Source organism: Bubalus bubalis, chromosome 12 (assembly GCF_019923935.1).
Source record: "Bubalus bubalis isolate 160015118507 breed Murrah chromosome 12, NDDB_SH_1, whole genome shotgun sequence".
NCBI classification, from domain to species: domain Eukaryota; kingdom Metazoa; phylum Chordata; class Mammalia; order Artiodactyla; family Bovidae; genus Bubalus; species Bubalus bubalis.
In genome coordinates this window covers 47,788,784-47,816,770 of record NC_059168.1, presented here as the reverse complement: position 1 = coordinate 47,816,770, position 27,987 = coordinate 47,788,784, and the positions used below count along the sequence as shown (strand labels likewise).

Below are 27,987 nucleotides of genomic sequence, written 5' to 3'. Positions count from 1 at the left end.
CAATTTAACATTAGAAAAGCTGTAATCTTCTGGTTTTAAAATAATTTATTTCATAGGTCTGTTTTAATTTCATGTCTCAGAGCATACATTATTTAACCAAGAGGTGCTGGACAGAAATTGTAAAAAGGAAGGAAACATTTAGGATAAGAAACTGCCTCAATTCCATTAGAATTTGATCCTACCTTGTAAAGTCTTGCGAGGATAAATTTCTATCATACTTCCTTTGTGCTTACAAAAGAACATTAACTTCTGAATTTCCAATGTTGTAAATAAAAATTTTTACAATTAAGTATGCATTCAAATTGACACACAAGGCAACCAAATAATTGTCATCAACATTAGCATAATGTGTATTTCCTGTCACTGCACTAACATTAAACTAAACGTCAAACCACAAAAACATTGTGACTAACATTAAAAAGGCAGGCTATAAGATACGCAAAGCTTATAAAGGACAAATTGCACATGGTTAAGATGGGAAGTCATTTGACAAGGGCTGGTGTTGTGCATATGGCTGCTTTTTTTTATAAGAAGGCCACCGGCAGACAGGGCAACAGTGTCGGCCCCCAGCTAACCACATCACAATGCAATTCTGATGGAACACATGACCACAAGGCAACCCCATTAGCAAACATCCATTTTCAAAATTCTCTAGGCATACAACACATTCAGTACAGTGCAGCATATCAGCAGGCCAAGTTAACCAATCAGGTTCCATATCTTCATTAGCGTTATATGATCCATAGGACCGCCCCTTCCTTTCATAAGGGCTGGTCTGACAATATTTATTGGCACAGGAACAAGCCTCAGCATCACAGTGACTTGCTCTTCCTGGAGAACTGTGAATGATGCTCAGTTTATCTTCAAATACTTCCTTCTCACTGCTCAAAGTGTCTGTGCTCTCACTGTCTGAGTCATTCTCAATATCTTGAGAACCCTCCGACATTTCCTCTTCAGACTGGAATCCAAGACATTTAAATCGCCACATTGGCAAGTTTTTTATATAATCAGTCGGTATCAGGGGGTGAAGCCAAAGATCGGGGAAAGCTAATCGCTCCAAGAACAAGTCAGGGTCTTCGTCCCAATCAGATTCTACAGGAAAGTTCTGGAAAGAAGCAATCGGGTGGAAGAGGTAGCTGGTATACCAGTCCCATAGACTTGATAACCATTCTAAGTTATTGGCATTGACTTCATCATTGTTGATGTTGCGCCGTCTCTTCTTCTCAAAGTAATCGATTAGTAAACCATGTCCAAGGTATGTACTAAGAAACAAGGCTGGGTGTGAGGAATAAAACATCCAGTCTGCCCTTACCCATGAAGCCAATGTGGTGGTATTGGAATATCTCAACAATTTTAAGCTATATTCATAAAAGCTATCTAAGTAAGGGAGCTGTAAAAAGCCCAACACAGGTAGCCAGGAGATAATTAAAAGAGAATTATAGGTCCCTAAAGTGCTTATGAGAACCACAAATCGCTTGATGGTAGCTCCTTGTGTGATAAATAAGTCCATCCAAGCCATAAGGTTAACAAGAACCAAGCTCAAAACGAACAAATCATTTACTTCAGGTTGTAAGGAGCGCAAAAATGAATCCATGGCCTGAAGAGATATATACTCGCCTGTGTGGTTTCCGTATCTGTAAATTCCTTCAGGAGTTCTAAGTATGTATGATGGCATGTTATAGACACCGATATCTGTCATATAACTCTTGTTGTCCCACTTTTCCACATTTACAAAAATAAACTCAACTCTTCCAGTAAACTTTATGCTTAGTGCAGAGAAGAAAGCTGGCGGTTGGTCCAGGTTTGCAAATAGGTATATTTTTACCCAATATTGATCACTTTTATTCCATTCTTCTTTCAAGCGTTCAGCATTATAAATGGTTTTGATCCGAGAAGCTGCGTGAGCAGTTATCCACTTAAAAATGTGCTCTACTTCTATCTTGCGCCCACTGTACTCCTTAAGCATGACTTTCCCTTTGGAAGTACTCGTTTGTGGAACAGACATAATGAGTGTGGATCGAACCCAGCCTCTTCTCCTGCAGTATCTGTAAGAGAGGGAACTGTAAGTAAACAGCAAGGCTGCTAGATGAGCTAGCTTGCTTATCTTCTCTGTTGTACAGTTTGTCTTTCCCTGATAATTTCCATAGCCCTTGAAAGATACCCTCTCCCCCAAAACAAATAACCTGTAAACAATCAAAAGTAGTACCAGCTGTATAAGAGGAAAAGCAAAGCTTTTTATCATCTTTTTGTTTTTAATCTCTGTTTCTCCCTTTCTCTTTTTTTTTTTTCCAAACAAAAACCTTAGAGCTTAAAAAGCCTTAGAGTCAAGGGAACTGACACATACATCCAGTACCTAATGCATTGTTGGAGAAGACTCTTGAGAGTCACTTGGACAAGGAGATCAAACCAGTCAATCCTAAAGGAAATCAACCCTGAATTTTCATTGGAAAGACTGATGCTGAAGCTGAAGCCCCAATATTTTGGCCACCTGATGTGAGGAGCCGACTCACTGGAAAAGACCCTAATGTTGGCAAAGATTGAGGGGAGAAGGAGAAGGGTGCAACAGAGAATGGGATGGCTGGATGGCATCACCGAATCAATGGACATGAGTTTGAGCAAACTTCAGGAGAGAGTGAAGGACAGGGAAGCCTGGAGTACTGCAGTCCGTGGAGTCGCAAAGAGTCAGATATGACTTAGAGACTAACCAACAACAATGCATTATGTGTTGGTAAGATCCAAAATATAATAGGAAAATGATTCCTGTTCATAAAGAATTTAAAATCCTATTAAGGAGACAAAAGAATAAAACTGTATATATCCTACCACTAAATAATGTAAATGAAGTTCAAAAAAAGGGACTTTCATTGGGAGTTTGAGTTGGTGAAGATTTCATAAAAGGTTTGGGAACTGAACTAGGTCTTGAAGAATGGTTAGATTCAAGTGGGCAAAGAAGAGAGAAGGAAATGGATTATCTTGCATGCTGAGTCCCTGACTTGAATGCAAGTTTCTGAGGGTAGGAGCCATGTTGCACACATTTATTAACCCAAGCACCCACCACATGCCTGATGCACACAAACACTATCACAGAGAAATCTGCACAAAAGCCCAACAAGAGCAAGTCCTATGTTTTTTATACTTGCTCATCTCTTTAATGGGGACCATGAAGAGGAGTATTTAACATAGAGGAAACAAAGATAGTAAGTTTTCAGATTAAGAAGAGATTCAGGAAAAAAGGATATTATTGGAAAATTGGTGAAACTGGAATAAAATCTGTAATGTAGTTAATGGTATTGTACCAGTGTTAATTTCTTTAGACCATTATACCATGGTTATGTAAATACTAACTAAACTTGGTGAAAGATTATATATGGCAACTCTACACTATCTTGATCACTCTTCTATAAATATAAAATTGCTTAAAAAAAAAAAGAGATTCAGTCCAAGGATGACTCCCATTTTGTGACAGTAAATATAGAAGAATTTAAAATTAAATCATTTGTTTAGCTTTATCCAATGGGGTCAGGACTCTAATCCTCTTGGAAATGGACATGGTCTTGCTATAATATTTGTGACAAACCTCTCTTTCTAAAAAAAACTAAAAGATGAATGAACGGAGATACCATAAAATGAAAATAGCTGCTGTATTACAGTGGAGAGATAATCAGTTTTAATAATTTAATAATAAGAAGAAGGAAACAGTTTCCTTCTTTTTTCAAAAAAGTCTTTCCTAAAAACCTACCATGTGGAGTTTTATGACATATGAATTTACCTCAGTAAAGTTGGAAAAAACAAAATCTACTAGGTGGATACATTTTGTTCACTACAGATTTGTAAATGAATGGTAAAAAGTATTTACTTTTTTGTTGTGCTATTCAGAATACTAATGTGAAAATCATAAATATTATGCTTTACTTAGTAATAAGCATAGATTGCTGCTGCTGCTACTGCTAAGTCGCTTCAGTCGTGTCCGACTCTGTGCGACCCCATAGATGGCAGCCCACCAGGCTCCCCCGTCCCTGGGATTCTCCAGGCAAAACACTGGAGTGGGATGCCATTTCCTTCTCCAATGCATGAAAGTGAAAAGTGAAAGTGAAGTCGCTCAGTTGTGTCTGACTCTTAGAGACCCCATGGACTGCAGCCTACCAGGCTCCTCCGGCCATGGGATTTTCCAGGCAAGAGTACTGGAGTGGGTTGCCACTGCCTACATTTAACAAATTACATAAGCATATTACACAGTTATATGATCAGATTAAGAGAGAAGTCTTGATATACATGGCACATGGTTTTATAATGACAATATCAATTTTACCTCAGGATTTCATGATACAATTTAAGGTAAGTGAAGACAACATGTTATGTCACAAAGACAAGATTAGTAATGACTCTGGGAAACTATCTGGGTGACTCAGGATTAGAGACCACAACTTGCCTTGTTGTTTAGATTTACTTCCTTAATAACACAGATACCATTAATATCAATACAGCTTTAATTGAAATGGCTTGAAAATTATATACTCCTACAGAATAAAATACCTTCTACTCTGTGTCTTTGTTCAATGAAAAATAATAATTCATTGACATGAATGCTAGTTTTTCCTCCACCCCCACCAAAACCACAAGTGAGCTCCATATAGATAGTTGTCTTATTTACATCTTAATTATCTAACTTGCTTTACGTTTTTAATTGTATGGGATACTTGAGGTGACACATTTCTACTCTTGGTCATTCTTTTCATCTTTCTATAACCCCCTTAGAGAATATTTGGCTTTTCTGATTTGTGTCATAAGTTAAATTACAGTCTTTCTGACAGAAAATTTTACCCTATAAAACAGGCAGTCTTAGTTCATTTACTTCTTCATGGAAGAAAACAAATGCACTATGTACTTTCTTTTCAGCTCAGAGATAAGTGACATTGATAGTTTAAAGGTTTATCACTGCAGAAGAATTTAAGAGTACTGAGGACAATAAGATTTTGTTTGTCATCATGTATCTTTCAGATTAAATCATGTTTTCTAGACTTGAAATCCAACACACAAAGTATATCATATCAATCTTAAAACCCAACTGTTAAACAGAAAATAAGACTAATACTCATATTATTTTTTAATAATGTTATATTGCCATATATCCATATAAAAACTTCTTACTGCTAATTCAAAACAACTTTTTAAAGTGACAACATTACAAAAATATCCTCCCATTCTTAAACTTTTTGAGATCTCTTAGACAATTTGAAGACTAAAAAGGATAAAAAAAAAGAATGGCTACTGAGTTTTGGTATTTAGTGCACCATTCTGGTATGGCACATTATATTTAAAAAAGGAACACTGAAAAAAAATAAAAAGAACCTTTGGTATTGTTTATAAACTGTTGTTTCTTCAGACAAGGTCACTGTCTTCCCTGGCCTTCCTGTCCCACTCACCAGTCTCCTCCTTCCTTTCCCTTCCCTGCTTATTCCATGGGTCCTCACCCATGATTATTTCACCATAAGCCCTCCTGGCCCATTTATCACTCAACTCCTGTAATTCCAGGGCCCTCCATCCACTCTCTACTATCCCTGCCCTGCCTCTCCGACCTCTTAAAGATAAATGTCCCACCTCACTTTCTACTTTCTCCAAAGATGGGTAAAGAATAGACCTGGCAGGGAAAAGCTCCCTGAGACAGATCACTAGGTTGGGGAATGAGAGGAACTGAGGCCAGGTAAGATGGCTGTGTGGGAAAGAAATGAAAACTGCTGGCATGGACAGAGTCAGATGCTGCACAGAGTGGTGGTTCTGAATGTTCTTAAGGGGAGCCAATCAGGTCAGGAAAGTACCACTCTACAGTGGGCCCAGCATGTCAGAGGAGGCTGTGCCTGAGGCCGCCCCAGAGAAAGAACTACAGTCAAAGAAAGCAACACAGGCAGTAGGGGATAAAGTTTTGCTGATTTTAAAAATCTAAAAGATCAGGATGATGAAACTATTCAACATATTAAAATGCTTGCTGAATAACACTATTCCCAGCCCAGTTACACTTTGCACTGACATTCTGAACACTTTTCTATTACTCCCTATTTTGTTCTTCTGTATCTCTATAATCCTCAAAAAAAAAAGAAAGAAAAAAATGACCCTGACTAAGCACACCATCTATGGCAAGAACAGACTCTCCAAATAAATGGAAATGAACATGACAATATTGAAATAGATATAAATAACTCTGCATCAAGATCTTTATCTTTGTGATAAGACTAGAGAAAATGATGTAAAAATGTCTCTTTAATAACAAAAAATGATAGCTGCAGTCAGCAAAAAAGAAAGAGTTGCTCAAAAAGGGTCTCTTCCATCATAAATGGGCTTCCTCGGTGGCTCAGGGGTAAAGAATCTGCCTGCAATGCAGGAGCCACAAGACCGAGGGTTCAGTCAGGAAGATCCCCTGGAGGAGGGCACAGCTACCCACTCCAGCACTCTGGCCTGGAGAATCCCATGGACAGATAGTCAGACATGTCTGACTCTTTGCAACCCTATGGACTGTAGCCCTCCATCATAAGTAAGAGGTGGGATTATCTGAAGATCAAGATGAGAGATTCAGAGGAAACTTAAAGGTAGCTTATATGTCTCTCTTTACCATTCCTTAGTTGGTATAAAATCAAATAGGGCTTTTCAAAAGAAAAGCTAGAAAAATTTGTACTAAATTTGGACTCAATTATGACACTTCTGTGGAGAAGGAAATGGCAACCCACTTCAGTATTCTTGCCTGGAGAATCCCAGGGACGGAGGAACCTGGTAGGCTGCAGTCCATGTGGTCGCTAAGAGTCGGACATGACTGCGTGACTTCACTTTCAGGCATCGGAGAAGGAAATGGAAACCCACTCCAGTTCCTGCCTGGAGAATCCCAGGGACAGAGGAGCCTGGTGGCCTGCCGTCTATGGGGTCGCATGGAGTCAGACACAACTGAAGCGACTTAGCAGCAGCAGCAGCAGCATGACACTTCTGATACATTTTACTTTACAAGATTATATTAAAAGTCAATATACTATTTCCTTCAGGTTTTCATGCTTAATAGATTATTTTCACTTTATACTCTGCTTAGTTTCATTTTGAGTTTTCTATTAATGTTATCTAAGAATTTATATTAGACTGAAATGTGTTTAAACTTTATATTTTTGTATATTTATTTTTACTTGATATTTTTTAATGTATTTAAAAGTTATAGTATTTAAATGTATTATTTAGTTTATTGATTTTTAAAAAAATAAATTCTGAATACTTTTCAATAAGTTAGCTATGTTAAGTACTGATTTTTGGCATTATCTAAAAAAAAAACCAATATATTAGAACTATCCTTCATTCTGGTATTGCAATCACCAGTGGGGTTGCAGGGAGATCTTTCACCTATACTCTATTTGGGAATGATGGAATAAGACCAAGTGCAATTGTCTTTGGTAAACAAAAGATAGAAATAAGAATGATTTCCTTTTCATAAGAATATGAACACTCAGGCTATCATGGACATTTACACCAAAGGCATCACAACACAATCAAGATTCTGTGGTAAAGGTGAAAAGGGGAGCTTTGTGGGTAAATGAGATTACATGTGAGTGAGGAGACACAACAACGTCCCTTCTTATCCTCAACTTTTAAGGGGTCCTCCTCCCACAGGTCTCAGCCTATGTTACAAGTGAGCAGAACAAGGACAGTGAGGAAAATCAAAGCAAACATGCGCCTGAAGGAGAAGGGTGGGAGAATCTGAGGTGAAGCAGTAGTGGAGGCAGGTTTTCTTCAGCCAATGGGTCTCCCACTATGACCACATAAAAGGGACAATATAAGTCAGGCGTGTCTACCTACATTAGAAACTACCTAACATGGGGGTTTCTATGTACATATGCTATGCCCTGTCCTCAGCACTAAACAGAACATGCTGTACATGCTAATCCTTCATTAAATATTTATTGAATGGATAATTAAATAAACAAATTAATTCAAGTTATAACTTGGAGGCACTAGAAATTCAAATAAAACGCATTTTGAAGCACAATGGGATAGTAAAATAATGTGACGACTAAATACTGGAGATGATGACAAAAAGAAACAAAAGTGCTTACAAAGGTTCTTGTCTGAGAAAATGAAAAAAAGAAATATTAAAGGACAGAAAAAGGCAGAAAGGACACGATTTACTAAAGAAAAAGATGAATGTGAATTTGAACACTAGATTTAGGGAATATATTCCATCTGGGTTACTTGTAGGCAGATGGAAACGACTGTCAAAATGCAAACTAGGAGTTCGAATTAAGGAAGATTTAGATCGGCACAAAGGTGTCACCTAAAACCATAAATGTACTGAAGCCTCTTTGGGAAATAAAATTGAAACAAAAAAGACCAAAGACATACTCTAAAGAGTCACCCTGTTAGAAACAGCACTGAAGAACCAGATAAAAAGAGATCTGAAAGAAAGAAACTGCCAGTTACCAAAAACTACTAATCAAGCACTCGTGTAACTAGCACTGTGCTAAGCATGCTAATTAATTTTCAGTTTAAACAGGCTTCTAATACCACTGTCTTTATTACATTAAAAACTTCTGGTCAGAACTCAAATTCTAAGAATTGCCATCAACTTACCTGGGGTCATTGGAGCAGTTAAATGTGCCTGTACGTATTCCAAATCTTGACACCTTTTTCACCATTTTCTCCCAGTGGATTTTACCCACCAAAGGACTTCTGTCATTTGCGATGACCTATTCCCAAGAAGGAAAACAGCAACTTTAATCACCTAAAATGGCATCAAACCAACCATTTACATCTATTTACTTTTTCTGAGAAAACATATTCTATCCCTAGGTCTTGTTAAGTGGATAATCATATTATTACTGTACTTCTTGTAAGAAAAAGAAACTGTTCTACTGGAAAAGATCTAAAACATTGTGGGAATTCTCATACTCTGTGGCAGTTATACATAAGGGGGTCAAAACCAAATTAAAAAGTAAGCCATATTCTCCTCCATGTAGCCTATTCTCTAGAATTAACTTGTGAAGAAAACGGACCTTGGAGTCATTTCTCTGCTCTGAAAAATTTAAATAACCCAAATGAGCTTACTAAAAATGACCATGTGTGGGTTCAACAAGTTCAAATTTCACTTTTTTTCTAAAGTATAATTATGGAACCAAGAGTCAAACACATGTTTTCTATTAAACTATGCTTGACTGAATGCAGATAACACTACCCTTATGGCAGAAAGTGAAGAAGAACTAAAGACCCTCTTGATGAAAGTGAAAGAGGAGAGTGAAAAAGTTGGCTTAAAGCTCAACATTCAGAAAATGAAGATCATGGCATCTGGTCCCATCACTTCATGGCAAACAGATGGGGAAACAGTGGAAACAGTGGCTGACTTTATTTTTCTGGGCTCCAAAATCACTGCAGATGGTGACTGCAGCCATGAAATTAAAAGACACTCCTTGGAAGGAAAGCTATGATCAACCTAGACAGCATATTAAAAAGCAGAGACATTACTTTGCCAACAAAGGTCCATCTAGTCAAGGCTATGGTTTTCCCAGTGGTCATGTATGGATATGAGAGTTGGACTATAAAGAAGGTTGAGCACCAGAAGAATTGATGCTTTTGAACTGTGGTGTTGGAGAAGACTCTTGAGAGTCCCTTGGACTGCAAGGAGATCCAACCAGTCCATCCTAAAGGAGATCAGTCCTGGGTGTTCACTGGAAGGACTGATGTTGAAGCTCAAACTCCAATACTTTGGCTACCTGATGCAAAGAGCTGACTCATTTGAAAAGTCCCTGATGCTGGGAAGGATTGAGGGCAGGAGGAGAAGGGGACAACAGAGGATGAGATGGTTGGATGGCATCACCAACTCTGTGGACATGGGTTTGGGTGGACTCCAGGAGTTGTTGATGGACAGGGAGGCCTGGCATGCTGTGGTTCATGAGGTCGCAAAGAGTTGGACACGACTGAGCGACTGAACTGAACTGACTGAATCAATACTGCTACTTCTATGGGATTTTTCTTAACAATCACAAAGATTCTAACATATTAAAAAAAAATTACCATTAATAAATTCTACATTCTTGAACTTCTAACTTCAAATTTGCAAATAGCTTTCAAACACAATTAGGATTGGAAGAAGAAAAAGATTTTTTTACAAGAGAAAACTATAGGTTAACCTTCAAAATATGTAATGACTTCTTTCTCAGCCTTTCTAATTGTTAATACCTTTTCCTTTTATTCTCTATCTTCCTACTCTAAGGGAATTTCAATAGAGATATCAGAAAAACAAACAAAAATTATATATTAAAAACAAAAATTAAAACCAGAAATGACTAAATGAGAACTTATAAAGGAAAGCCAAAAATGTCCTAAGTCTTCATGAATCCATATGTTGGATGTATTTAAGCCCCGGGTATATAGGCCAAGTTACTTTTCATGAATGTTACAGTACCGATACTACTTAATTCAACATTATAGGACAATACTCTGGGGGCCACTAAGCTATCTAGAAGGGCGGGCCATTTCCATGTTCACAAAGCCTCCAGCAAGTGAAATCCCAGGGGAGTGAGTGTATGCAATGAGTGCTGGGTGAGGCAAGCGACGGTGCAATACCTCATGTCTGGGCTCTCCCCTGGGAACAAATTTCAAGGGCACCAGGAGGAGAGAACCTGCATGATGGTGAAGAGTGACTTAAAGTTCACTTTAGGACTTCTCTGGTGGCTAAGTGGTTAAGAATCTGCCTGCCAATGCAAGGGACAGGGGTTTGATCCCTGGTCTGGGAAGATTCCAAATGCTGAGGAGCAACTAAACCCAGTGCACTACAACTGAAGCCCTAGAGCCCATGCTTCACAACAAGAGAAGCCTGCACACCAGAAAACTGGCCTAGCCCCCGCTCCCTGCAACTAGACAAAGCCCACTCACAGAAACCAAGACCCAGTGCAGCCAAAAATAAATAATAAAAAAGTTCACGTTATGTGCCAACAGATTACTGTCCAATAACCCTTGCCATATATCACTGATACTATCATTCTCATACCCACAGAGACACACACAGGTATGTAACATATGTAATGTAACTTTGATGCCTAATAAATACATACACAAATACACAACTTAAGGCAAGGAACTAATGGCTCTGATAGTACTCTTAAGTGAAAATAAAAGGCCTCATGGAGGGAGACATGTATTATCAAAATGCTCAGACGGTTGAGGTAGCCAGGAGGGCAATGAGAGGACATGGTCTTAGTAGGTAAAAGTGCTTTCTGAGGAGGTTCACACAGGCACATTACCCAATAAGTTCCTAGCCTCCACAGTTTTCTATTGTCTAAAAGTACTTTATAAATTTTATCTGAAGAATAAGAGAGATCCAAGAAGACAGGTTTTTCTCTTCTCTTCACTTCTTTTCCTACCACTGAAGAGTCAAAATGGTAGCTCTTTTATCCATTAAGTAATCAAAGAAATCTTGACTTCTTTTTCAGATTACTCAGGTTTAAAAAAAAAAACTGTAAAATCATATTGCCATAGTCCCTGTTGCTGTTTTTAGTAACTCCCCTTTCACTCTTATTTCCTGAGCAAGGCTGTAAATAACCCAAACACTTTAGGTCTGTATTTACAATGACAATGTATCAAGGGGTTAACCAATTTAGGTCTCTATAACTGATACGTATCCCTGGTTATAGCACAGGCAACAAAAGAGTGTGAAGAGAAATGGGAACATCCCTGAAGCAGGTACATGGCAGTGTTTAACCCCAGGGCCGTATTTATGCAAGCTATTCTCTTCAAGAAAATTAGAGATACCAAGGGAACATTTCATGCAAAGATGGGCTCGATAAAGGACAGAAATGGTATGGACCTAACAGAAGCAGAAGATATTAAGAAGAGGTGGCAAGAATACACAGAAGAACTGTACAAAAAAGAGCTTCACGACCCAGATAATCACGATGGTGTGATGACTCACTTAGAGCCAGACATCCTGGAATGTGAAGTCAAGTGGGCCTTAGAAAGCATCACTATGAACAAAGCTAGTGGAGGTGATGGAATTCCAGTTGAGCTCTTTCAAATCCGGAAAGGTGATGCTGTGAAAGTGCTGCACTCAATATGCCAGCAAATTTGGAAAACTCAGCAGTGGCCACAGGACTGGAAAAGATCAGTTTTCATTCCAATCCCAAAGAAAGGCAATGCCAAAGAATGCTCAAACTACCACACAATTGTACTCATCTCACACGCTAGTAAAGTAATGCTCAAAATTCCCCAAGCCAGGCTTCAGCAATACGTGAACCATGAACTTCCTGATGTTCAAGCTGGTTTTAAAAAAGGCAGAGGAACCAGAGATCAAATTGCCAACATCCACTGGATCATGGAAAAAGCAAGAGAGTTCCAGAAAAACATCTATTTCTGCTTTATTGACTATGCCAAAGCCTTTGACTGTGTGGATCACAATAGACTGTGGAAAATTCTGAAAGAGATGGGAATACCAGACCACCTGACCTGCCTCTTGAGAAATCTGTATGCAGGTCAGGAAGCAACAGTTAGAACTGGATATGGAACAACAGACTGGTTCCAAATAGGAAAAGGAGTACGTCAAGGCTGTATATTGTCACCCTGCTTATTTAACTTATATGCAGAGTACATCATGAGAAACGCTGGACTGGAAGAAACACAAGCTGGAATCAAGATTGCCGGGAGAAATATCAATAACCTCAGATATGCAGATGACACCACCCTTATGACAGAAAGTGAAGAGGAACTCAAAAGCCTCTTGATGAAAGTGAAAGTGGAGAGTGAAAAAGTTGGCTCAAAGCTCAATATTTAGAAAACTAAGATCATGGCATCCGGTCCCATCACTTCGTAGCAAATAGATGGGGAAACAGTGGAAACAGTGTCAGACTTTATTTTTTTGGGCTCCAAAATCACTGCAGATGGTGACTGCAGCCATGAAATTAGAAGACGCTTACTCCTTGGAAGGAAAGTTATGACCAACCTAGATAGCATATTCAAAAGCAGAGACATTACTTTGCCAACAAAGGTCCGTCTAGTCAAGGCTATGGTTTTTCTTGTGGTCATGTATGGATGTGAGAGTTGGACTGTGAAGAAGGCTGAGCACTGAAGAATTGATGCTTTTGAACTGTAGTGTTGGAGAAGACTCTTGAGAGTCCCTTGGACTGCAAGGAGATCCAACCAGTCCATTTGAAGGAGATCAGCCCTGGGATTTCTTTGGAAGGAATGATGCTAAAGCTGAAACTCCAGTACTTTGGCCACCTCATGCGAAGAGTTGACTCATTGGAAAAGACTCTGATGCTGGGAGGGATTGGGGGCAGGAGGAGAAGGGGACGACAGAGGATGAGATGGCTGGATGGCATCACTGACTCGATGGACGTGAGTCTGAGTGAACTCTGGGAGTTGGTGATGGACAGGGAGGCCTGGCGTGCTGCGATTCATGGTGTCGCAAAGAGTTGGACACAACTGAGCGACTGAACTGAACTGAACCGAACTGATTCTAATATCTGCTTTTAAGAGTTTAATAATTCCTGACTAACAGAACCACAAAAATGAAAAATCCCTTAGGCTTTGAAAAAAAAAAAAAAACCTTTTATTTGACTCTATAGGTATAGTCAAAGTTATGGTTTTTCCAGTAGTCATGTATGGATGTGACAGTTGGACCATAAAGAAAACTGAGTGCCACAGAATTGATGCTTTCGAACTGTGGTGCCAGAGAAGACTCTTGAGAGTCCCTTGGACTGCAAGGAGACCCAACCAGTCCATCCTAAAGGGAATCAGTCCTGAATATTCAATGGAGGGACTGATGCTGAAGCTGAAGCTTCAATACTCTGGCCACTTGATGCGAAGAGCCGACTCACTAGTAAAGACCCTGATCTGGAAAAGATTGAGGGCAGGAAGAGAAGAGGGCAAGAGATGATGAGATAGTTGGATGGCATCACCGACTCAATGGACATGAGTTTGGGTGGACTCCGGGAGTTGGTGATGTACAGGGTGGCCTGGCATTTTGCAGTTCATGGGGTCACAAAGAGTCAGACATGACTGAGCAACTGAATTCATTTTTTACTTCAGACTATATAGGTTATCTAAAGGCTCCAAGCTGACTTCTGTTAGAATGAAAATCCCTTCCCCAGCAACATGTCACCTGGATGTTTTCTGACAAACATTAGTATAACTAGTACCTGGTTATGCTATTGCACATCAATGTTCTTCAGTCCAGTTACACATGAAGACTTCCAATTTAGTGTATTTAAAAATACACTTTTTTCCAGGAGAAAAACTACTAAATTTTTCCTAGTTCTAATTTTCCTGGATTCCACTTCATTGTCTAATAGTTCTTTAGGATCTCTCAAGATAGAAGCACCATTACAGACCACCTAACTTACTAGCTGGGAAAGATGATCTATGCTAACATTTTTTATTGGCCCACACATTTTAGTAAATCAAACAGTAAGCTGTTTTATGGCATAGACTGTAGGTTACTCATCTTGTTTGCCCTTCTCACAAGGTTCAGCTGGCACACATTATATTTCAATAAATATTTGTTAGATGGTTGGATGAATGGATGAAACCAGTGGTTGGCTGGTAAATGTTTAACTATGAGCTCTCTAGAAGAAAATGGAAGTCCTGATTTCTATCATTTACAGACTTCCTCCCACACAGCTGATTTCAAGTTACTAAAGTGATATTTCTAAATGTGGAGTTGGGAAGAGATGTTAACAATTGCCTTTCATGACGCTGGGTTCAGCACACACTGGAAGGAACTCAGTTGGACAATGTGAAACACTAAATTCCCGTATTTTCTGATGTCAAACTTCTACAGTTCAGTTAAGCTTCCCAAGAGAAACCGGGTCTCGGGTTATTGCTGGGTCCCTTCCACATGTATTACATTTGTATAAGAAAAAACCTACACATTTTTGCCTATTTTTCAGAGGTGGGTTTTATTACTAATCAGAACATTTGTTATATACCTTTTAATACTGTCAATTCTTATACAACATGGAGGCTAAATTAAATAACTCTATATAAAAGGAGTGTAGAACTATGGTATTTTCTTCATCTTTCAAGATTGCATTATAACAAGGAGTTTTCTACTTTAAAAAAATCATAGACAATCTAAATATATATATGCAAATTGTATAAGATCATTAAGTGAAGATGATTAACTGATAAAACCAAAACTCAATAGCATTTAATTCTTTGGTAGCTTCACTAGCTTTCATTATGAGTAAACACAAATAAAAGCTTTTCACTAACACAAAATAAAGGAAGACTTACCAAGTATTTCACCTTTACATTGTGTAACGAGAGCAATAAATAAGTTAGAATTTCCTTGAACAAAACTACTATCTAGGAGTAAAAAAATAAAATTTTAAAACAGCTAGTAACTCTTTTCAGCCAAACAGGAACTATATTAACATAATAACTTCAATAAATATTGATCTAATGCTTTACTTTAAAGCATATGCTTTTCATTGCTACCTCAACTACGGTGATGTTAAATTCCTTATGGTGTGACAGAGCCAGTAGAGAACAGATAGCACAGTCCGTCTTTGAACTTCTTTGAACAAAAGTCAAAATACAGAAATAGTAATGTTAAGAACAGGATAAATCCATAAAACCCATAATGTATGCTAACTTCTTAATTTCAGAAGCCTATGTACCTCTCTGAGCAAGAATCTTTTGAAAGAAAAGAAACTTCTATTTGTGATGCTAAAAAGATTGGTTGGCAGTAGCATCAAAGAATCTACACAACTGGAAATAAATAACTAATGAAAGATACAAGGTTAGGTTAGGAACAGAGCAAGAAAACTTAGAAAGAGCTGACTGAAAAAAGATGACTTGGTTCTTTCATAGATTACATAGTCTATTATTGGTAAATATGTCCCATATGTACTGCTGCCTTAGAAACTACAATTAGTTCTTTCTACCTCTTATTACAGAGAATATAGAAGAACTATGGAAAAATTTCACATGAAAAGAAATATAGGGACTTCCCTGATGGTCCAGTGGCTAAGACTCTGTGCTCCCAATGCAGGGGGCCAAGGTTTGATCCCACATGCAGCAACTAAGAGTTTGCATGCCACAACTAAATATCCTGCATGCTGTAAAATAAATAAATATTAAAAAAAAAAAGAAGCATGCTAATATTCTAATGTAAGGCTAATTAATGAGCACTGCTGTTGCTGCTGCTAAGTCGCTTTAGTTGTGTCCAACTCAGTGCGACCCCATAGACGGCAGCCCACCAGGCTCCGCCATCCCTGGGATTCTCCAGGCAAGAATACTGGAGTGGGTTGCCATTTCCTTCTCCAATGCATGAAAGTGGAAAGTGAAAGTGAAGTCACTCAGTCATGTCCGACCCTCAGCGACCCCACGGACTGCAGCCCACCAGGCTCCTCTGTCCATGGGATTTTCCAGCCCAAAGTACTGGAGTGGGGTGCCACTGCCTTCTCCGTCATGAGCGCTAATACATCTTAAAACAATTAACAGAAAGATATGAAGATCGTCAACATATATGATTCAGAAAATAAACTCATGAGTTACTGAGAAGACAGAAATTGTAGTGTGTACTTAGTCGATCAACTGTATTCCACTCTTTGCGACTCCATGGACTATAGCCCACCAGGCTCCTCTGTCCACGGGATTTTCCAGGCAAGAATACTGGAGTGGGCTGCTATTTCCTTCCTCATAATGGATATAGAATGAGTTAATTAAATTACAGAAACTAACTTTTTCTTTTGTAGTGTCATTCCACATGCAGTGTCACCGAAAAAGGTAATCAGTCAATCTAGATTACCAATTCATTCCAGAAAAAGAATGAACTAAGTAATGGAATAGCTAAGTCATACACCCATTTACGTAGGGCTTCCCCAATGGGTCAGCAGTAAAGAATCTGCCTGTAATGCAGGAGATGTGGGTTTGATGCCTAGGTCAGGAAGATCCCCTGGAGAGGAAAATGGCAACCCACTCCAGTATTCTATCCACTATTATATCACAGTAGAGATAGGGAAGGACAGGGATTCATGGAATCACAAAGAGTTGGACATGACTTAGCAACAGCATTCTGTTGTCCGAACGACAACCCGTATTCTTGCCTGGGAAATCCCACAGACAAAGGAGCCTGGAGGACTACATACAGTCCATGGAGTTGCAGAGTTAGACATAATGTGGCAACTAAACAACAACAATATCCATTTATTAAAGTGACTTTCGCCCCTAAATCAGTATACCGAGACACCCCTTCAATAACATAATATATGAAATATAAAGTGCTAATTATCAATTATATGCTACCTAATTACATTTTTCTTCAATAAACACAGAAGGAGAGTATAATTCATCTGATTAAGAAAATGATATTAGAAACCTGGGAGGAAAAATAGAAAGAATTTTGATATCCTTAAATATTTCTTACACAAGCTACTTAAAACAAATGCAATATGAAGAACACTGAATTGGTTGGGTTCTATACACCCTCACAGATTAAAACAGCAACAGCAGCAATGACAGAGCAAACTGAAATGAGTCGATTTCTTTCAAAACAAACAGAAAAGATTGATAATTCAAATAGTTAACAACTGAAACCCTGAATGCTATCCTTCACTAAAGATCAAAGAAATATAACCTGAACTGAAAGAATGACAAGCAATTGAGAGAATATTTCTCTTCTGTTTTGAGAAGGTATTTTCAATTAAAAACAACAACAACACAGCTTTCTTTTAAGAGCCAAAGTGTCTGTGCCGATGAGCTTAGCTGGTAAGTTCAGTGCTGAGGACACTGTAACCGAGGTTTCTATCTCAGTCTTCTCAGTTGTCCTGCCAGAGACTGTTCTTTCAACCCAAGCAGCCATTTGACAGATGCAAGCCACTGGACCCGGGGAACACAAGCCAGACAGTGGTGATCAGTGCAAATCTTGAAGGTCACTGGAAAAACTGTGTCCTACTGTACCATTAACTATTAACACTTATGAAGTTTAAAAAAACATTCTCAGGGAAAAATAACTCGGTGATAAGAATGTATAACATTAACATTCATTACCATTCATTACTTGTTCTTCACTTCATTCAAATGTCACATTAGAGAATTCTTAGCCACTCTCTTGTCTCCTTACTCTGCTTATTTGTCTTAGCACTTACCATTAACTGATGTTATATTAAATATTTATTTAGTTACTGCCTCCCTCTCCCAAATAGAATGTGAGTTGCTTCAGAGAGCAAGGAGTTAGGCTGGTGTATGTTCTCGTGTATCTCTGGCCTTGTGCACAATTAACCGATGAATAAACTGGATGAATTCTGTAATGTATTAATGGAGTTTAATCCATGCTTATCTTTAATACGATATCAAAAAATAATAGATCATTTAGAAGCTAAGACTGTATTGTGAATTAGTGAAGCAGAATGTGCTTGTTGTCTATAGGCAACACTCTATACACCAAAAGGATTTCCAGACTTTTGCCATGGGTTTTCCAATTTTGGAAGGTGTTTAGCCTCTTTATCACTCATCTCTATGGGACTGTTCAATGACAAACATGGACAAACATAACACATAGGGCAGTGGGACTGGCTGTTCAGTTCAATCTCAGTAATAAATTGAAAATACCAAAACCAAACCCACAAGTCTTCCTCAATCAGACTATCAGAACTAAATATCTGGGGAAAGAAACAGAATAACTATTTATAAATTAAGGCTTTAAAGATGCTACAGTTTATTTTTTCAATACTAATAACAGAAATAGACTAGAATTTGATGGATAATGTATAGATAGTACCCATATGCTCCTCCCAGTTTTTCTGCTTGCTGAATTTTAAAAATGTCAATTATTAATAGATTAACTGGAGGATAAATGGTCAAATACTATAGGAAGATTGCAAGTAAAGGAAAGGTCATGTGATATCCAATGCAATCACCTAAAGAATTTCCAAACGTCAACAGTTAGGCTAAGGAACTACTATTCTATCTTCTTCAGGTGTAAATGTATTTATTTGAGGCCACGTGCAACAGAAAATCTGTTCACAATCATATTGCAAATCAGTGACAGGATCAGATTCACTGCTAAGGTCTCTCAACTCCCAGCTTTTTCTACCTTATTTTGCAGTCATTGTTCTCAAAAAAGAAATATGAAGCAACAGCTATTTTGTTTCCTGTGCCCTGAACCAAACTTTGCCAACCCCAATGTGAAATGGCAATAACACTGGACAAGAAATCAGGGGACCTGGGATTTGATCCTGGTTCAATAATTATAATTTTAACTGAATTAATGTTGCTAATTTATTTAAGATGTTACTTTAACTGAAGTTACTTTTAATAACTTTAGACTTTCTTTCGGAGAAGGCAATGGCACCCCACTCCAGTACTCTTGCCTGGAAAATCCCATGGATAGAGGAGCCTGGTAGGCTGCAGTCCACGGAGTCGTGAAGAGTCGGACACAACTGAGCGACTTCATTTTCACTTTTCACTTTCATGCATTGGAGAAGGAAATGGCAACCCACTCCAGTGTTCTTGCCTGGAGAATCCCAGGGACGGGGGAGTCTGGTGGGCTGCCATCTATGGGGTCGCACAGACTCGGACATGACTGAAGCGACTTAGCAGCAGCAGCAGACTTTCTCTCAGCAATGTTATGAAATTACATGTTCAATATAATACTGATTTTTCTACCTTACATAAAAATACCCAAATGATAATGCGTGTCCATTCATTTACCATAAACCACACTTTCAGAAGCATTAAAGATGATTTTTTTTGAGGCCCTTCATAGCTCTAAAATTCTAATTGCTAACTAAATCTCACAGTTTTGACAGCATAAGAGCCAAGGTCTAAAATTATAATCTCATCAATTTCATGAGCAAAGTAGTAAGCCCCCTACCATTTCCCACAACACTGCTTCTTCTATTAGGCACACAGCTGGTTATTTCCCTAACAAAAGGACTCCTTTACTTTTACTTTAGGGTTTTTTCTTTAAAAACAAAAATGATTTGGATCACTGAATAAAAACTGGGAGAAAAAGCACAAATCACTAAATAAAAGGAATACATGTGTTTCTTAATGAAGCTCTGACAACAAAAATGGATTTGTTTCTCCTGATTCTAAACAGTCCAACTTTCTTTCCCCACCACTTCCCTTTCCCCACTCTTTAATTAATGTTCGCTTTCCTTGATCTGCAAAACCTCTTTAAGCGGACACTGAAGCCTCCCCATGAGAACTGATTATGTCTAAGAAAGATGACACAAGTACACAGAAGGGTCACCAGCTGGTGACTACTATTTTGGTAACAATTATTTCACTTCTATCACTGTTTCTAATACCTGAACCAGCCAGATGCCATCTTTTGTGTCTTCTACAAGCTCATAGAAGTGCATTTCACCACTGAAATTGGTACTAGAAACAGATTCAGATGCTTCTTCTTCTTTGAGTGCGGAATAAAGCTCACCTTCCATCAGGTCACCTGAAGAAAAGAAAAAACATTAATAAGATTTCAAAAATCTCATGTTTCAATAATTAATTCTATTTTATATGATGTCATTGTACTTGCGTTGCATTCTACAGAAGAGTATAACATGAATATGTCTGTTTAATATTCACACGTTCATTAATTATGTAAGAACCTTCTATGTGTCAGGCAAAAATGAACAAAACAGACTTGGAGTTATCACATAATTCATTAGGAAATTACTGAATTTATATCAGCCCCCAAAGCCATCACAGTATTATTTAGTTTGTGTCCAGGTATTTTATTTAAATACACTATTTAAATTTTAAAACAGTATGATTTATGTACTTCTGACTTACAAGAATTAGAAATTGGTTTACAAAATTAACCATCATCACCTCATGAAATAGCAACAAGGCTTATGTGACTTGAAGGTCAGATACAAAAGATTATCTATAAGAACAAATTTCATATTCATACACACTTACAGTGCAAATTTATAGTTTGTATCATGAAATAATAAGTAAAGAAAAACACTGCCATCAAATTAACTTTTGTCAACTGTTCACAAGGCAAAACAAGCGCCGTATCATGATGATAGCAGCAAAACCATTCACAGCAAATCCTTAAACTATAAAGTTAAACTGCTTTATAAATTGTGGGATGTGCTATAAAACATGGGATCTGAGCCATATTTTTGTGGGCTGTGTGTATTCTTTAAATATTAAGTGCACTTTTTGTATGCTCAAAGTTACAAGCATTTTTAGGCCCAAAGGAAGGCAATGCTAAATAAAATCAAAATCAAAAGAAAAAAAAAGTGTTCTCTAATCACTTTATCATGAAAAATGATTTGGCTTGGGCAGTTAAGGCACTTTTTATTTCTAAACCTAGAGAGTTTATTTATTAGAGATCTTTTACCTTACTCTATTCCCTCTACACTACACCTCAGCCATGGGAGAAATAAAAGTAAACCAGTCAGTAAGCAAGAGGCACAATTTTATGCAAATATAAAGAAAAAATGATCACTTTTACAGAGAATGTTTACTCTTCTGTCCCAGTAATGATCCTAACTGTAACCAACAAACATGTGGGTGCTAAAGTCCTCTGAAGTTAGTATTCTTGTCTATCATATTGCATGGCTGTAAGATACTAAATAGGAAAAAAACTCTTATAAAAGACACACAGCTGACAGATATATCTGAAACAAGAAAAAAGTTAACTATCACTTTCAACTGCTTCCTACAGCAACCCAAAATGCCTTTCTCAAATTACAGTACCCTCTCCCTTCCAGGAAATGTGTCTAAACAAAGATATAGTTTGTCAGGGGCGAAAAAAAAATTATGTGTATTTCTCACTCAAATCCTACCCCAAAACTGAGTTATTGCAACTGCATGCGTTAACATGTTAAATGTCTCTTGGCTCAGTTCTATTTCTCAACCCATTTAAGTTGATAGAGCAGTGCTTGTGGTACAGAAGGGAAAAAATAGTTTTCATCCAAGATACAATAAAAGAAAAATCATTACAGAAATAGAAATAAACTCTTTCAAAACAAACAAGGTAGACATTCCGCAAAAAAATCACCTTATTTTCACCAAATTTAAAGTATGAAAAGCTAATACTGCGCCATGTACACGTTCTCTAAATTTAAACTCATTATTTCAAATTTATATCTTAAAAAAAATGTTTTTCCATTTAATTTGGCATCCGATGTTCACTAAACTTACTGTGATTACCATTTCATGACATACAAATCATCATGCTACACACCTTAAACTTGTACAGTGCTGCACGTCAATTATATCTCAATAAAATTAGAAGAAAAAATAAAATAAAATTGAAATCCTAGGCCTAAATGCTTCTTTGATATTAAATATTTCAGGAATGATTTTCCCTCCGGTAACTTGCTATTACTACGGTGACAAATGCTTCGATCCATAGACAACGTTATGGGGGTTCTTTTCTTACAGCCTTATGAATTTCAACTGACAAATCGTGCTTTCCAGTTTGTGACTGGTTGACATTTCCGAATTTTGAGAAAACCACTCCGTAAACAACGCTAAGAAGCTGCACTTGAAACTGTTATTTTAAAATAATCTTAGGAAGACACGCCAACACCCCTACAAATAATTCCAGGCCCCTTCTGAAAACTGGGGTTTACTCCTTTTTTTGGTCGAAAAACTGGACAAAGAAAATCTAGGCGGCTCTGGAAGTAATCTACTTAACCTTTCGAGGTATCGACTTATCCTGGGAGACCACCCCTCTCGCCCACGAGTAGAGGAGACCCTCGGGGAGCAGATACTTGCCTGACTTTTCCACCAGTTCCCGGACATCCTTCTTCTCGGGCAACCCCGAATACCCCAGCCCCCGACATTCCAGGATGGTCTTCAGCTTCTTGAAGCTCAGCGCCACCGGATCCACCAACTGGGTGGCAAAGATGCCAGTTTCATACCACACAATGGCCTCAAAAAACCTGGCCAGGACGAAAAGGACCAGAAAATAGAGGAGCAAGAAAAAAAGCTTCAGCCACATCTTCCCCTGCGTCTCCTCTCTTTTCAGAGAGCTCAGAATACGGAGAGGAGGAGGGTAGACTCGGGGGGTGCGTGGGCGAGGGCACCAGCTCGCCTTGGGGTCCTGGCTGCCGTCACCGCGAGGCCATCCCCGGCGGGAGGCAGGTGGACCGGGGTGGGTGGGGGGTGGTATGTGTGGGGGTGAGGAACAGATGACCAGGGGCAGAGACGCAGGGACTCGCGCGGGGCCTTCTAGTCAAGAGGCGAGAAAAAAAAAGGTGGGGGGGACTAAAAAAACTCCATCAATTAATTAAACCCGGATAGGAGGGAGGCGCGGGAAGAGCCCGAGGGGAAAAACAAGAGGAGGGCCGTTTCCCCGGGCGGGGAGGCACTGATCGAAGTGGCGGGGTCGGCCTTCCAGCACCGTGATCTTAGGGAAAGGGGAGGCCAAAAGAAAAAAAAAAAAAATCATTCAGGTCCACAAAGGAAGCGGGGGTCGGGCTGCAGGCCGGGGCCGGACGACGGCAGGCCCAGGAGGCGGTTGGGGCCGGCCGGGCCAAGGCCGGGCTCCAGCGGACGCGGTCAGGAGGGCGCGGCGCTCGGCCGGGCCAGGCCCGGGGCCCAGCGCGGGGAGGAGCGGCCGCTGCAGCGCCGTGCCCGGCTCCCAGGCTCCAGGCCCCGCCGGCCGCCCAGGCTCCGCGAGAAGCGTGGCGGACACGGCGACGGCGGTGGCTCCAGGTTCGCTCAGGCCGGCAGGCTGCGCCTTTCGGGCGGGCGGGTACCGCGACGCGGCCCGGCCCGGGAGGGGGCGTCGCAGTCTCTGCAGAAGGAAATGGGGGCGCGCGAGACGACGGTCCGGGAGGGGAAAAAAAGCAGAAACAGGCCCCAGACGGCTCCCCGGGACGGCTATCGGGCGGCCTCCCGGTCACGAAGCTCCCACCCGGCTCAGATGGGCGGCGCGGGTCTCGGCCGCCGTCCCCGACGCCCCCGCCACCTCACGAGGCAGCGACGGTCGCCTCCAGCGTAGAGGATCAGCTGCGGCCGCGGCCGGAGCCGAGACATAACAACTGACGTCGGCTGCGGGGCGGGGGGGAGGGCGGGGCCAAGAGGGAGGGCGGGGCGAGGGCGGGCCAAGAGGGGAGCACCCTCGGGCGGCGTTGAGGAGGGGCGGGTGCGGGGAAGGAACTGGGCGCCCCAGCCTAGGGGGCAAGCAAGCAGAGCCCATCCGAAGACGCGATGCGTCCTCTAAAGCGCTCCCGAAGTTGCCTCTTCAGTGTTTTCTCTCTCCTTTCTTTTGCCTTGCACATGTTTTAGTGATTGATCTTGTCTGAGGGTTGGACTTAGGACTTGTGTCGCTTTGTGTATTTTTCGGTGAAAATGGGGCAGTTAATTCAAACTAGTCAATCCTAAAGGAAATTAACCCTGAATATTCACTGGGAGTCCTGATGCTGGAGCTCCAAATACTTTGGCTATTAGATGCGAAGAACCTACTCATTAGAAAAGACCCTGGTGCTGGGAAATTTGAAGGCAGGAGAAGGGGACGACGCAGAACGAGATGGTTGTATGTCATCACTGATTCAATGGACTTGACTTTGAGCAAGCTCCCTGAGATAGTGAAGGACAGGGAAGCCTGGCCTGTTGCAGTCCAGGGGGTCGCAAAGAGCGACAGAACAATTATCCTCTTAAAATAGGTAAAAGTCAAAAGGTACGTTTTTGCCAAGTCCTGGTTAACTGGGGAAATTTTGGCACGGTTGGTTTGAGGTGGTAGAAGGTGAAACCCGGAAAACAATGATTTGCCATCTTTAGGCGAGGATGTACGTTTATGTGTTTGAAGAAGTTTGGCCAAAAGGAGAATCAGAATTAGGCCCACCAGTCCCTGTCCATTTCAAGGCCCTCCTCACTCCTTGCCTTTTCAGTCTCAGGAGTGATAAAAAGCCAGGTATTGAAGCACTGAGTTCCCAGGACAAGGGGTTGTTGCCTGTGGATATGTACCAGTGCCAAGTTTCCTTGCTGTTTTCTTTCCTTACCGTCCCTGAGTAAGGCACCGCTAGCAAGAGGAACTTGTATGAAATGAGTAATGTGGTTGAACACACAGTAGGAGGTTCTGTGTTTAACCCCAATAGAACCGACTCTTCATGTCAATCTCTGTGCCAGTCTTGAGGGAGAAAGGGGTTGCATACATAAAATCAGTAAGGCTGGCTTCTACAAGCCCCCTTATGAGGAAAAAAAAGACCCAGAAATTATGAGAGAAATGTTAGCTATTGTGCAAAGCTGTTGAATGTCTTGAACTAGGGGTGAAAGTTGTAGGAAGAATGGGGGGTTGATCCTCATTCTTGGAGCCAATTAGGAATGGAAGGCAAAGAATAGTCCATGTAGCCTCAGAGTGGTACCCTTTTAAAATAAAGGAAGCAAGGGTATCTCAATGTCCAGCTGCTGGAAGAGGATTTAGTAAGGACCGACACAGGGCAGGGAGAAAGAATCAGAGGAGTGTAGAAATGTACCATCAGCTCTTGGCCTCTGCTTCTGTGTCTTAACTAGCCTCAGTGTGGCTTTGTTTCTGGGGCTGGCAAATCAATGTGGGAGACTATATTAGACATTCTACAATGCTTGGTTCTGAAATTTCAGAATCCTTGGGCATGTCACAGTGATGTTGTTACTGGATAATATTGCTGTCCAAACCCTGACATATAAAATGAGATTCTTCACCTCAAATTGTACTCACTGGTGAGGAAAGACTGACCAAAAACTCAAATACAATTATAAAAGAGGGATGTATGTGTGCTAAGTAGCTTCAGTCCTGACTCTTTGCAACCCTATGGACTGTAACCAGCCAGGTTCCTCTGTCCATGGCTTCTCCAGGCAAAAATACTGGAGTGAGTTGCCATTTCCTCCTCCATGGAATCTCCTCCACCAGGGATCGAACCCACATCTCTTCTGTCTCCTGTATTGGCAGGTGGGTTCTTAGAAAGGCAGGTGGGGAAAATTGAGCTGAGGACTGGAAAGGAGTTATTAAAGAACACTTTTGACATTTTGTGTTTAACTGCGTCCCATCCCAACAGTTGTGGCCTTGTTCCCTCAAGGTTTAGTTCGGTTCAGTTCAGTAGCTCAGTCGTGTCCGACTCTTTGCAACCCCATGGACTGCAGCACGCCAGTCTTCCTTGTCCCTCACCCACTCCCAGAGCTTACTCAAACTCACGTCCATCCAGTCACTGATGCCATCCAACCATCTCATCCTCTGTCATCCCCTTCTCCTCTCACCTTCAATCTTTCCCAGCATCAGGGTCTTTTCCAAAGAGTCAGTTCTTCAAATCAGGTGGCCAAAGTATTGGAGTTTTGGCATCAGTCCTTCCAATGAGCATTCAGGACTGATTTCCTTTAGGATGGACTGGTTGGATCTCCTTGCAGTTCAAGGGACTCTCAAGAGTCTTCTCCAACACCATAGTTCAAAAGCATCAATTCTTTGGCACTCAGATTTCTTTATAGTCCAACTTTCACATCCATACATGACCACTGGAAAAACCATAGCTTTGACTAGATGGACCTTTGTTGGCAAAGTAATGTCTCTGCTTTTTAATATGCTGTCTAGGTTAGTTATAACTTTTCTTCCAAGGAGCAAGTGTCTTGTAATTTCATGGCTGCAGTCACCATCTGCAGTGATTTTGGAGCCCCCCAAAATAAAGTCTGACACTGTTTCCACTGTTTCCCCATCTATTTGCCATGAAGTGATGGGACCCGATGCCATGGTCTTAGTTTTCTGAATGTTGAGTTTTAAGCCAACTTTTTCACTCTCCTCTCACTTTCATCAAGAGGCTTTTTAGTTCTTCGCTTTCAAAAATTGTATTTCTTTATGTGGTCGCACAGGGTCTTAGTTGCAGCATGTGGGGTCTTCACAGCGGCAAGTGGAATCATTAGTTGCAACACGCAAACACTTAGTTGTGGCATGTGGGATCCCAGGAGGATGATTTCAGTGTCCACTCTGCCCGGCTGGGCAGATTAAGTAGAATTTCTGTTCAAAGACCAAGATGACAAAGGGATGTTTGGATTATTTATTGTTTTTCCTAATCTGATTTTTCTAACAGCTAGCCTGCTAGTCTGGGTTCTTGATTTTACATCTCAGATTCTGTTCATTTATGGGATAGCTGAAATGCCTTGTCATTTGGTATTGTGGCAAAAGCATGGGAACCAGAATTAGAGGGCTTGGTCCAGGATAGACTAATATCTACTACTGTGTCACCTTGTTAAGAAGTCACAAGATGGCTCTAAACCTCCTTTTTGTCACCTATAAAATGGGATAAGCTGCTTACCCCGTCAGCCATTTACTGTAAGGATTCAATAAGGTAGTGAATGTAAAATTCCTTTGAAACAGACATACCGGTTGTATTTAATTTGAAATAAAGAATTAATTGTAGAGAAAAGAAAAGTCAGTGTCTCTGGTTGAGCTGGATGAAATGAGATTATTTAATTTAGGGTCCAAAGAGCTTCTTTGAATTTTATTTTTATCAAAGTGTTAGTTGTTCTTTGTGTCCAACTCTTTGCAAACTCATGGACTGTAGCCCACCAGGTTCCTCTGTCCATAGAATTCTCCAGGTTAGAATACTGGAGTGGGTTGCCATTTCCTTCTCCAGGGGATTTTCTCCACCCAGGGATTGAACCTGGGTCTCCTGAATTGCAGGCAGATTCTTTACCATCTGAGCTACCAAGGAAGCTCTTTAAAAAAAAAAAGTCAAAGTATTATCCATATCAAAGAACACTTCAAGACTTCAAAATTGGGACAATTTTGAGAGTGAAAGGGGCAATGGTAACAAAATTATGCCAAACAATCAAGGACAAACTGGGACTACCCCAGGCAAATCCAGATACTCTGCTTATCCCTTCTCACTCTGGTTCCCATTCCTCAGAAGTAACAGCCTTCAATTCTATTAAGCATTTTTCTCATGTTTACCTTTCTATTTCCAAAGAATAGGCTTCTGTTGCTTTTCTTGATTTTTCCATTTTTATACATTATCTATTGATTTCTTACCATGGAAGATGAAGAATGATCTCTTTTATACCCTCCATTCACACACCATTTCCTGCCCCTAATTC

At 40.1% G+C, this 27,987-nt stretch overlaps 1 protein-coding gene across 2 annotated transcripts; it reads right to left on the bottom strand.

Annotated features, from left to right (window-relative positions):
* Positions 1–27: 27 nt before the first annotated feature.
* On the bottom strand, positions 28–23,974 carry RNF103 (ring finger protein 103). Of its 2 annotated transcripts, XM_006074752.4 has the most exons (4): positions 22,699–23,969; positions 20,271–20,410; positions 8,596–8,711; positions 28–2,045 (listed from the first exon to the last, which is right to left on the bottom strand). In XM_006074752.4, the coding sequence occupies exons 1-4, from the start codon at positions 22,922–22,924 to the stop codon at positions 470–472; spliced, it is 2,058 nt and encodes a 685-aa protein (XP_006074814.1). In that variant the 5' UTR covers positions 22,925–23,969; the 3' UTR covers positions 28–469. The 2 variants fall into 2 exon arrangements, with proteins under 2 accessions (XP_006074814.1, XP_006074815.1); XM_006074753.4 differs by lacking the exons at positions 28–2,045; positions 8,596–8,711 and adding an exon at positions 17,121–17,835 and having other exon boundaries at positions 22,699–23,974.
* Between the last annotated feature and the right edge of the window lie 4,013 nt (positions 23,975–27,987).

Bases quoted from the DNA above. Each gene is read 5' to 3' on its own strand.
- RNF103 (XM_006074752.4), bottom strand. From the start codon at position 22,924: ATGTGGCTGAAGCTTTTTTTCTTGCTCCTCTATTTTCTGGTCCTTTTC. The intron at 20,411-22,698 runs GCAAGTATCTGC...TCTTTTCTTCAG, and splicing joins GGAACTGGTGGAAAAGTCAG to GTGACCTGATGGAAGGTGAG. The intron at 2,046-8,595 runs GTAAGTTGATGG...CCTCTCTTACAG, and splicing joins AACTGCTCCAATGACCCCAG to ATACTGCAGGAGAAGAGGCT.